The 12,193-nt window shown below is 43.6% G+C and overlaps 1 protein-coding gene across 1 annotated transcript; it reads left to right on the top strand.

Moving 5' to 3' along the window:
• Positions 1-8,053: 8,053 nt before the first annotated feature.
• On the top strand, positions 8,054-12,184 carry LOC136534907 (disease resistance protein RGA5-like). The gene is made up of 3 exons (XM_066527262.1): positions 8,054-9,015; positions 9,742-11,738; positions 11,889-12,184. Exons 1-2 carry the CDS (start codon positions 8,174-8,176, stop codon positions 11,732-11,734), a joined length of 2,835 nt encoding a protein of 944 aa, XP_066383359.1. The 5' UTR covers positions 8,054-8,173; the 3' UTR covers positions 11,735-11,738; positions 11,889-12,184.
• Positions 12,185-12,193: the final 9 nt, after the last annotated feature.

Below are 12,193 nucleotides of genomic sequence, written 5' to 3'. Positions count from 1 at the left end.
TTGTACCAGTTATGTACTGTAACAATATATAATAACTCAAGCAGCCCAGCTGGCTCACATAAGAGAACTCCGATTCCATTTCGCTAGCTCTTTAAGTAGATGTCGCGCATTTTGAGATGCCATCGAACTACCTTCCATTTTAAATTGCAACAAACTTCCACCTTTGATCTTTCCATTTATAAAATAAAATTTTAACAACACACATACACGTACGAATTAATTAGCCATGAAACTTATACCTAGGATCGATGTCAGATCTACAACTAGCTAGCTAAGCACCCCTTCCCCTAATTGGTCAAGAACGCCCGACATCAGCGCCGCCACCGCATTGTTCAAGATCGCCAAATCACGAACAAACTTACGAACCACCAAGCACGCACATACGATGGTCGCGGAGAATCATTGCCGTCGTAGAACGTATGTACGTACCTCGGGAATGGAGGAGAGGAAGCCGCCCACGTTGGTGGCCTCGTCGTCGCGCCGTGTCAACGCGCTGGAGGGTACGGTGTGGCCCGCGCGTCTGGCCAGGATGGGCAGCAGCTGGCGCCGTGAGGTCATCGGCGTGCAGGGGTGGCATGGGGACCGTGGACGAGCGCGAGGCGGTGGCGACGACCGGCGTCGGGCGGGGTGGCGGCGATGTCCTCGGTGTGGCAGGCCGGGTGGCGTGGGCGCAGGGGGAGAGGAATCGGCGAAGAACGCAAGGAAGAAGATGGCACTGGTATATATATATGCCACACCCCTTTACTCCCGGTGCCATCCCCCCACCGGGAGTAAAGGTCCTTTACTCCCGGTGCGTGTTACCAACCGGGAGTAAAGGTCCCTTTACTCCCGGTGCGTGTTACCAACCGGGAGTATACATTTACTCCCAGTTGGTAACACGCACAGGGAGTAAAGGGTTTTTTTTGGCGGGCCACGAAACTGCAGCCCACCTTTACTCCCGGGTGGGCTTCCCACCCGGGAGTAAAGGTGGGCTGCAGTTTCGTTTCCCGCCTGTTTTGAGCAAATTTTTTTAATAGAAATATGGATTTTCTGGTTAAATACATAGTAAATTAAATAAAAGGCATAAAATTATTTTGTTAAAAATATGGATTTTCTTTTTGTTTATTGCACATAGGAAAAATCTATAACCTAACTTTTTTATTTTTTGTTATAATTATAAAACATAATGTAACTAATATTTATTATTTCGTTAATGCAAAAATGTAGTGTTTAATTAAAATTATTAAAACTATTTGTTTTGGACAGGAAATTTGTTTTCACATCATTTTAACGTTAATATTTTAATTTTTCATCACTCAATATCCTAATTTAAATTTTCGAGAGAGAAATCCCACCAAATCAAACATTGATTTAATTTGAAACACGACATAATAAACATCTGAATTCACAATTATTACATAATATCTCAAACACACACTACATTAAATCACTATATCATCAAGTGGGCACATCAGTGAACTTCTTCTTTATGTATGTCCCTTGGTTATGATCGCCTCGTAACCATGGAGTGTCCTCATCATTTACCAAGATGCTAGGGTCTTTGTTCACTTTGAAGGGCGGAATTCGGTCATCCTTTTTCATAATCTTCTGACATGTCCGACTTGTCCTCAATTCCCACGATGACTCTTTTCCCTGAAAGAACTATATGGCGCTTTGGCTCTTTGGTTGAGTCATTATCGTTTTTCCCTCTTTTTGGTTTGGTAGACATATCATTGACATAGAACACCTGATTCACATCCTTGGCAAGGACGAATGGTTCATCTTTGTACCCAATATTACTAAGGTCTACTATTGTCATTCCATACTCGTTGTCTACTGTTACCCCGCCTCCGGTCATCTTGACCCATTGGCACTTGAACAATGGGATCTTCAAAGTAGGTGCATATTCTAGTTCCCATATTTCATCTATGTGGCCATAATATGTCTGCTTATTCCCATTCGGGTCTATGACATCTATGCGGACACCACTGTTTTGGTTGGTACTCCTTTTATCTTGGGCTACTGTGTAGAATATGTTCCCATTTATCTCGTACCCTTTGTATGTGACGATATGCCATGATGGTTTCATAGCCAATAAATACAGTTGCTCATGGATGCTCTCATCACCTTGACATTTTTTTCGCAACCAACCGCCGAAAGTTTCCATGTGCTTACGTGTAATCCAAGCTTCAGTCTTCCCTGGAAACTCGGATCGTAAGAGATCCTTGTGTGTCTCAATATACGGATCTACCAAAGAGGAGTTCTGTAGAACTATGTAGTGCGCTTTATTGAAATAATCATCCTCCGTACCAATATATGTTTTCCTCCCTAGTGTCCCCTTTCCGCTTAGTCTCCCCTCATGTCTCGATTCAGGAACACCAATCGAGTCAAGGTCGGGAATAAAGTCAACACAGAACTCAATGACCTCTTCTGTTCCATAGCCCTGGGCGATGCTTCCTTCTGGGCGAGCACGGTTGTGAACATATTTCTTCAGGACTCCCATGAATCTCTCTAAGGGGAACATGTTGTGTAGGAACACAGGACCGAAAATGAAAATCTCCTTGACTAGGTGAACTAGGAGGTGTGTCAGGAACACCAACTCAGAGCTGACGAGACATTGAACCACATCATTCTGTAGTTTAGCTAGATCAGTTGGATCAATTGCCTTCTGAGAAATTGCATTGAGGAATGCACATAGCTTCACGGTGGCTAGACGTACATTTGGAGGTAGAATTCCACTTAATGCAACTGGAAGTAATTGCGTCATGAGAACGTGACAGTCATGGGACTTTAAGTTACAGAATTTCTTCTCTGGCACATTTATAATACCCTTTATATTCGAGGAGAATCCAGATGGTACCTTGATGTTGTTTAAGCATTCAAACATGATTTCCTTCTCCTCTTTGCTTAGAGTGTAGCTGGCAGGACGTAAGTAATGGCGTCCATCATCTGTCTTCTCTGGATGCAGGTTGTCTCTTTCTCTCAAACAACGCAGGTCCTGTCGTGCTTCAAATGTGTCCTTAGGCTTTCCATACACACCCATGAAGCCTAGCAGGTTCACACAAAGATTCTTCGTCAGGTGCATTACGTCGATCGAGCTGCGGACCTCTAGGACTTGCCAATAGGGTAGGTCCCAAAATATGGACTTCTTCTTCCACATGGGTGCGTGACCGTTAGCGTCGTTCGAAACAGGTTGGCTGCCATGTCCTTTTCCAAAGACGACTTTCACATCATTGACCATATCGAGTACATCCTCACCGGTTCGGTTGCGAGGCTTGGTCAGGTGGTCTGCCTTCCCTTTAAAATGCTTGCCTTTCTTTCTTACGGGTTGATTTGCAGGAAGAAATCGATGATGGCCAAGGTACACGACCTTTCGACATTTTTTCAAGAATACACCTCTAATATCACCGAAGCAGTGTGTGCATACATTATATCCCTTGTTTGACTGTCCTGAAAGATTACTTAGAGCAGGCCAATCATTGATTGTTACGAACAACAATGCTCACAGATCAAAGTGTTCCTGTTCGTACTCATCCCACACACGTACACCTTCTTTATTCCACAAAATGAGAAGTTCGTCAATAAGTGGTCTCAGGTACACATCGATGTCATTGCCAGGTTGCTTCGGGCCTTGGATGAGCACAGGCATCATAATGAACTTTCGCTTCATGCATAACCAAGGAGGAAGTTTGTAGATACTTAGAGTAACAAGCCAAGTGCTATGACTACTGTTCTGCTCTCCAAAAGGATTGATACCATCTGTACTTAAAGCAAACCTTAAGTTTCTTGTGTCATTTGCAAACTCTGGGAATTCTCTGTCGATTGCTCTCCACTGGGACCCATCAGCAGGGTGTCTCAACATATTGTCTACCTTACGGTCTTCTTTGTGCCATCGCAACAATTTTGCATGTTCTTTGTTTTTGAACAGATGTTTCAAGCGTGGTATTATAGGAGCATACCACATAACCTTGGCAGGGATTTTCTTCTGCGGACGTTCGCCCTCAACATCACCAGGGTCATCTCGCCTGATCTTATACCACGATGCATGGCATACCGGGCATGCATCCAATTTCTCATACTCTTTGCCATGGTACAGGATGCAGTCATTAGGACATGCATGTATCTTCTCGATTTCTAGCCCCATAGGACAGACAACTTGTTTTGCTTCGTAGGTAGTGGCGGGCAATTCATTGTCCTTTGGAAGCATCTTCTTTTGGATTTTTAGTAACTCTCCAAATCCCTTGTCAGATACACCATTCTTGTCTTCCATTGCAGCAATTCTAGTGTGGTTCCCAACTTTTTCTGCCCTGCATCACAAGTTGGGTACAACAATTTGTTGTGATCTTCTAGCATCCGCTCGAACTTGATCTTCTCCTTTTCACTTTCACATTCTCTTTGTGCGTCATGAATGACCTGACAAAGATCATCAGCAGGCTCATCTTCTGTGGCTACCTCTTCTTCAGCTTCTCCCATTGCAGTATCATTGAAGCACGCACCATCGGGAATAATATCATTGTCGTCCCATTGTTCTTCTTCACCTTCTTCCATTACAACGCCGGTTTCTCCGTACTTCGTCCAACAAATGTAGTTTGGCATGAAACCTGACTTGAACAAGTGTGAATGAAGAGTCCTTGAGCAAGGATATTCCACCGTATTCTTACATATGGCACATGGGCAGCACATGAAACCGTCGCGTTTGTTTGCCTCGGCCGCACGTGACAAAGAATGCACGCCGTCAATGAACTCTTGGGAGCGGCGATCAGCATTGTACATCCAATGCTGGCTCATCTGCATTACATGACATAAATACCATATTAAAACCTAGATCATAATTAATTATTTATACAACATGTGTGCCACCACAAAAGGTACAAATTTATGAAAGCATCGCTACAATGTAGACAATTCCAACTACCACTAAAAGAACTAAAGCTAAAATACATTTCAGGAGCACAAGGATTTTGCGACCAATCTCAACTAAAATAGATAGATCCCCCTATTGTGCAACATCTTTGAGCTTCTTCGGCTGGATCACTGCCTCATTAGCCGCCGTATCTGCCTGTTGTGCAAGATATTTTTGCACGAGTTCAACATACTCTTCCTCCCAGTAGAAGCCTGAACATCGTCCACTGCCATCCCACTGAAATTAAAACAAAAAATTAGAACTTTAATCACAACCATCATGAAAATAGGTATAAACTAACCATAATCATTAAATACGATAAAATAACTCACATTGCGATCCAGACACTTGTAGAAGATACGATCCTTGTTGGGACCCTCCTTCTTCACTCGGTACTCCATCACAATCTTCGTCTCATCACGACACTTGCCGCATGGAATGAGAGGGAGGCCCGGCCTAAGTCGCTTTGGAAACCCATGAGAGGCCGAGGACCCGGAAGCAGTTGCCATCTACTCTCTATACTCATTTTTTAATACACTATAAATTTTTCATTTTATAAACAAATAAAATTAAGAAACTATAAAATTATCTATATCTCTAAACAATGATATTTTTAATGGTCATTGTGTTCTCGTCTTTTACTGCGGTAGGTAAGTAATTCACATGATATTTTTCGCAAATTAACAGAAGAATGGGAGTGTACACACATAACAATCGATTATCGTTTATATTTATATATATACTACGTTTGGGTACGGTGATTGACAGACTACTACGACGATATCGGGACGTGTGAATAAATAACCATCCGTACTAGTTGACCTTGCTTACGTGATCATCTCGGCGAGCATTTCTCCACTGGACGGTACCGTACTTGGCCACGGAAGAGCTCCGATTCTACGAGGAAGGGAACACGGTCTTCCTCGACCGTTGCCGCTCTCCTTCGTAGAATTAAAGCTCCTCCTTGACGTCCGTTACCGCTCGACAGAGAACATGCTCGCCAAAACGAACACGGTCCGCTAGTTCAACTAGCTACTTTAACCTTCCTTCATGTAAATATGCAAGCATGAAGTGATTTTGAGCTCAAATTGCTTACAAATGAAAAAACCACAATAAAGAACCATATATATATATAGTGAACAAAATGGGATAAGACAATGATGAAACATGAGAGTATGAAGTTGGTAACCTTTAGAACCGAAGAATCGGTGGAGGAATCAAAGAAATCGATGGAGGAATCGAAGAATGGATGGAGAAAGAGCAAGAACACTGCTTAAATTTGAACTTAAGCTCTCGGGCGGGCTCGGGGAGGAAGAAGACGGCCAGTAGGATTTATAGCTCAAAACATGTTTTAATAAATAACCATCCGTACAAGTTGACCTTGCTTACGTGATCATCTCGGCGAGCATTTCTCCACCGGACGGCACCGTACTTGGTCAAGGAAGAGCTCCGATTCTGCAAGGAAGGGAACACGGTCTTCCACGACCGTTGCCGCTCTCCCTCGTAGAATCAAAGCTCCTCCTTGATGTCCGTTACCGCTCGACAGAGAATATGCAGGCCAAGCTGAACACGGTCCGCAAGTTCAACTAGTACGGATTTTCTATAATTTTCTAACTATTTTATAAGTTTTTCATTTCATAAAAAGTTAAAATAAAATGTTTAGTCGCGGAGTCCATAGAAATGACCATATTTTGACCTAGCAACGCATTGTCAATTGTCATTGCGTTGCATTGCACCCCGGACCGGACTCCAGACAATAAAATACTATGGTCGATCGATGCCGTTCTTTGTCGTACAGTCGCACGGCGACGGCCGACGGACCCGTTCAACCACCAAATCTGTAAGGCCCGGCTGTTCGGGCGTATCGTCAAAAGAGAACGGATTGCTTCCTATTGCACGGCCTTGCATTGCATCTGTCATACCAGTCGGAGGCACTAGTCCCTATACTCATTTTTTAATACACTATAAATTTCTCATTTTATAAACAAATAAAATTAAAAAACTCTAAAATTCTCTATATCTCTAAACAATGAAGTGTGCTATACATGCTACAAATGAACGGTGAATACTAGTTTTTAATAGCTACTTTAACCTTCCTTCATGTAAATATGCAAGCTTGAAGTGATTTTGAGCTCAAATTGCTTACAAATGAAAAAAACCTCAATAAAGAACCATATATATATAGTGAACAAAATGAGATAAGACAATGGTGAAAAATGAGAGTATGAGATTTGTAACCTTTACAACTGAATAATCGACGGAGGAATCGAAGAAATCGACGGAGGAATCGAAGAATGGATGGAGGAACAATGGAGGGAGGAAGCAAGAACACTAGTGCAGTGAGCTTCAAAATGTGCAGAGCTCGGGCTCAGGGAGGAAGAAGGAGACGGCCGGGATATAAAGGGGGGACCTTTAGTCCCGGTTGGTGGCTCCAACCGGGACTAAAGGTCCCTCCCAACGGCTACTGCGCCAGACAGAGGTGGCAGAGACCTTAAGTCCCGGTTGGAGCCACCAACCGGGAGTAAAAGTCTACCTTTAGTCCCGGTTGGTGGCTCCAACCGGGACTAAAGGTCCCTGCCACCTCTGTCTGGCGCAGTAGCCATTGGGAGGGACCTTTAGTCCCGGTTGGTGCCACCAACCGGGACTAAAGGTATCTCTAGTCCCGGGCGCAAAAAATACCGGGACTAGAGTCCATTTTGACCGAGGATCAAAGGTCTATTCTCTGTCAGCGTGAGAAAAGCGTATAAACGCACATAGGAGTACTAGTTTGTCATGGCCCAGCATGAGAATTATGTGCGTGCAGAGTGCGACGGCCGCTGCCACCCGTTGCCGGCTACGTGGTTGCATTGTATCCACCCATAAATAGCATTTGTCCCAGTTGATACCTTGCCACCACAGACTACATTACGACCAACTAACCACTATGAAAAATCTCCACTGCACTCAGATCTAACCCAAGACATCAACCGAAAACTGAAGGCAATAATAGAGGACAGGGGCAGAGGTCCGCGCAGGCCAGCAAGTCAAGTCGTCGGCCCCAACTCACGGCCGAGCAGCACATGTTGTGCTCATCACTCATCAGTGCCATCTCTAAAGACACCTGCAGTATCAGCCTCTCAGATGCCAATGAGTTTTAACTCGGTAGTGTGAGCAAAGGTTGGTCTAGAGAGTGGATTGGCGAAGGTGTGAGCTCTCTACGCCCAGCCACCAGCAACTTGAGCCTTGCCACCACCACAGTAGCACTACGAAATCGCTACGCAAAGATCTGAACCAACCAAGAGATCAAGAAGCATGAGTGTGGTGACGGGGGCGCTGGGAAGCCTCGCCCCCAAACTTCTTCAGCTGCTCCATGACGAGTACAAGCTCCAGAAGGGCGTGAGGAAGCAGGTGCAGTGGCTCCACAGCGAGCTGGAGAGCATCTATGCCTTCCTCGGCGAGGTCGCGGAGGTGCCATGGGATCGGCTCAACGGGCAAGTCAAGGTGTGGGCACGTGAGGTCAGGGAGGCATCCTATGATATGGAGGATGTCCTCGACACCTTCCTCGTGCACGTCGAAGGTGGTGAGCCTACTGACCCGAGCAGGCTCAAACGCGCTATGAAGAAGATGGGCAAGGTGTTCAGCAAGGCCAAGGCTCGCCGTGGTATTGCTGGTGCCATCGAAGACATCAAGAAGAATCTTGAGGAGCTAGCTAAAAGGCGTCAGGATTACAAACTTGACGACAATGTGTGCAAGCCGCTCGCAACGTCGTCAACTCTTGATCCTTGCATGAAAGCTATGTGCAAAGAAGTGACACGACTTATTGGTGTCGACAAGTCAAGGGACGAGCTCATATCCATGCTGAATCCATCCCAACCAGATGATGTTGCGCCTGACAAGAAGATCATCAAGAAGGTTTCTATTGTAGGAGTTGGGGGACTGGGCAAAACCACTCTTGCCAAAGCGGCGTATGACAACCTAAAATCGCAGTATGACTGTGCAGCTTTCGTTTCAGTTGGACGGGATCATGACTTGGTAAAAGTTTTCAAGGACATCCTCTTTGATCTTGACAAGATAAAGTATGACAACATTCATAACACTAGAAGAGGTGTGGCACTCCTAATTCGTGAAGTCCAAGAATTCCTGGAGAACAAGAGGTACACATCAGCAACCCAAATGTAAATTGTAATTACGGAGTGCCTTTTAAGATGTTCTTGCTCAAAGTTAGTCGACACTACTAGTTTTCACTATGCTGTAGCTTATAGTAAAATATATTATCTCCATATCATCTATGCCAGATTGCTTCTTGAGATTCATTTTCTCCACTCTACACATATAAGATGAAATCCATTTATTCAGTGGTCTCTAACTTAACTGCTTTTAGCTCATCTTTTCGAATGCCGAAAGATGTACTTCGCTCCCTGTATAAAAGGGTAATATACTATAATGTATTTATTAATTGTCCTTAGATTTTCAGAATATTTTCTTTCCGAAACTATAAATTTGAGGGGAAAAACACAGTTTTTGGGTTAGGCGGTCAGCTTGTGTTGCAACATGCCCTCAAGTACGTATGTTCTTTGTAATAATGTGGCCTTAAATATGTAGATTTTTCAAATAACCCCTTTGAATTGGTGTTTAGTTTCCATAAGTATTCCAAAAGTTGTAGGGTTAATTTTTTGAATTGCCTCTTCTATGATTTCCAACAGTGCCGATTGTTAGCCCGAAATTAAGATTCTGAAACATCAACACATAGTTTTGTTTTTACTAGCGTGATCATGTGTTTGATGTGTCATACTGATTTTTTTTTATCTTAGTAAATATCTTGCTTCTGTAGAAGCTCCAAACATTACTAACCAATGGTTCTTGCACTTTCATGTGGATAGGTATTTTATTGTTATTGATGATGTATGGGATGTGCCCACTTGGGAAGCAATCAAACTGTCACTTGTTGAGAATAATTGTGGAAGTAAAGTAATCACAACTACTCGTAAGTTTGATGTTGCCAATGAAGCTGGTGACGTTTACAAGCTAAAACCACTTTCTGATGATGACTCCATGAAGTTACTCTATACAAGGATATTTGGTGCAGAGGGGAAGTACCATGATAAGGAACCAGAAGATGTCATCAATAAAATTGTAAAGAAATGTGGTGGTATACCATTAGCAATCATGACAATTGCTAGTTTGTTGGCCGGTAAACAAAAGTATGAATGGTCTGAGGTGTTGAACTCTATTGGTTTTGGATCCAAAGGCAATATGGAAGCTGAAGAGACTATGACAATACTTTCATTTAGCTACTACGATCTGCCTCCACATTTGAGGACATGCTTACTATATCTAAGTACATATCCCGAAGACTATGTGATCAGAAAGGATTCATTGATATGGAAGTGGGTAGCTGAAGGATTTATCGATGGGAAACAAGGTACAAGATTATTTGAGCTTGGAGAAAGATACTTCAACGATCTCATTAATAGAAGCTTGATCCAGGTAGGGGAGGACTGGCATGGAAAATTATCATGCTGTCGTGTTCATGATATGGTTCTTGATCTGATGCGTAAGCTTTCATCTGAAGAAAACTTTATGGCTATATTAGGTGACAATGTTAAAGGAACACCTGCACTAAGCAATGTCCGTCGGTTAACCCACCAAAATGGAATAGCCGAGCACATTAATTCTGAAGCCATGGTTACTAGGATGCCAAAAGTGAGGTCGTATACTGCATTCATGTGTTCTATTGATAGCTGGGAACAGTTTTTGAGATTTAAACTTTTGCGCGTGCTGGATATAGTGGGTTGCAACTTTAAGGAAGGTTGTCACCTTGAGCATCTTGGTGATTTACTTCACTTGAGGTATCTTGGAATACGGTGCCGAGGTCATGCCCAAGAGCTCCCAAAACAAATAGGGAATCTAAAGTTACTGCAAACACTAGATGTGGACGGAACGTTGCCAGCAAGCATTGTGCACCTAACAGAGCTGGTCCGACTACGTGCTTACAGCAAGGTGACTGATAGGATTGGGAAGCTAGTTTCCCTAGAGGAGCTGATAATATTCAATGATTGTGATAAGCCCAAAAAGTTTTTGAAGGAGCTAGGCACCCTGCGAGAACTCAGGGTGCTCATGTTCTTCGGCACTAAAGGGATGGAAGAGAGCATGCAGAGAGATTTTATGGAGTCTCTAAGCAATCTGCAAAATCTCCAGCATATACACTTGGATGGTTTAGGTTGGAGCGTGGATACAGCCATGTGGGAAGCAGCAGGCTTTCTGCTCCCACGACCTCTCCAATATTTGTATTTGTATAATATTGAATTTTCTAAATTGCCGTCATGCATTAATCCCTTACGTCTTCGCAACTTGTCCCACTTGAGACTGTGGGTGACTACTATGGATGAGCAGGATCTGAAACTCCTTGCTAGGTTGCCGGCAATCTGTTTTCTTAGCCTGGAAACAAAGTCCACAGTAACAGCAAGTAATATTAACGCTGGTGATGGCTGCTTCTTCCAGAAGTTGAGGAAATTGTGGACCAATCTAATGGTCCAGTTTGAGCAGCCCAACACGGAGGACGCTAGCATTTCATTGCACATGTGGAATGGAGAAGATGCTATGCCCTTTGCCTCTGGAAAAAGCAATGACTCCAGAAAAGTTGTACCCTCTGGTGTGATGCCAAATCTTGAAGAGCTTAGATTTTATGTCCCTTTGCGAGCCCTAAAAGATAACAATAGTGACTGTGGGAATATTGGCTTGGAGTACCTCAGAGGGCCGATCGCTTGCAGTGGCGTGTCTGCTGCGGAGGGGGAAGCTGCATTGGCTACGCTGAGAAACGCATGCAACATCCATCCCAACCATCCCAAGTGTGGTATGCATAAATATTATTAATCAGGTACGCTGAGAATTTTGTAGTTCCCATCAAGTTAATATCTCCCTCTTTATTTGTTTCTGTCTAGTTACAATTCTGTCTCCTTTTTGGCATATATGTACATCACTTGCTTGTCTCTACTCAATTAATTATTAGCTTAATCTGAATTTTCAGCGGGAAGACAATAATATATGTGTCTTCGGGAATTTGGTTCTGCATGCGTACAGTGTATGTAAGTACTCTCTCCACTCTGTTCTGTCCTATCCTAGCTGATGGTGTCACTGTTGCTCCTCGTGCGTGTCAGCCATTCGAGTGCGTCTGAGTTTTTCCGACTTCACATATTTTGAAAATCTGTTAGCCTAATTTCCGGCAAACAAATAACATTATGATTTCTGAGTCCTGACTACATAGAATGGTCTAAAAGAGACATTGCTGCTACAGCACCGTCGCATTCCCAATATGCAAATACATGCATGCGG

Source organism: Miscanthus floridulus, unplaced genomic scaffold, assembly GCF_019320115.1.
Source record: "Miscanthus floridulus cultivar M001 unplaced genomic scaffold, ASM1932011v1 os_2367_2, whole genome shotgun sequence".
Lineage (NCBI taxonomy): Eukaryota > Viridiplantae > Streptophyta > Magnoliopsida > Poales > Poaceae > Miscanthus > Miscanthus floridulus.
Note: the sequence above shows the minus strand (reverse complement) of the source record. Positions and strands in the feature narration are given on the sequence as shown.

What these genes read in the sequence shown, in the direction of transcription:
- LOC136534907 (XM_066527262.1), top strand. Translation starts at nt 8,174, where the DNA reads ATGAGTGTGGTGACGGGGGCGCTGGGAAGCCTCGCCCCCAAACTTCTT. An exon ending in GAATTCCTGGAGAACAAGAG is followed by an intron (nt 9,016 to 9,741) that starts GTACACATCAGC and finishes TCATGTGGATAG; the next exon opens with GTATTTTATTGTTATTGATG.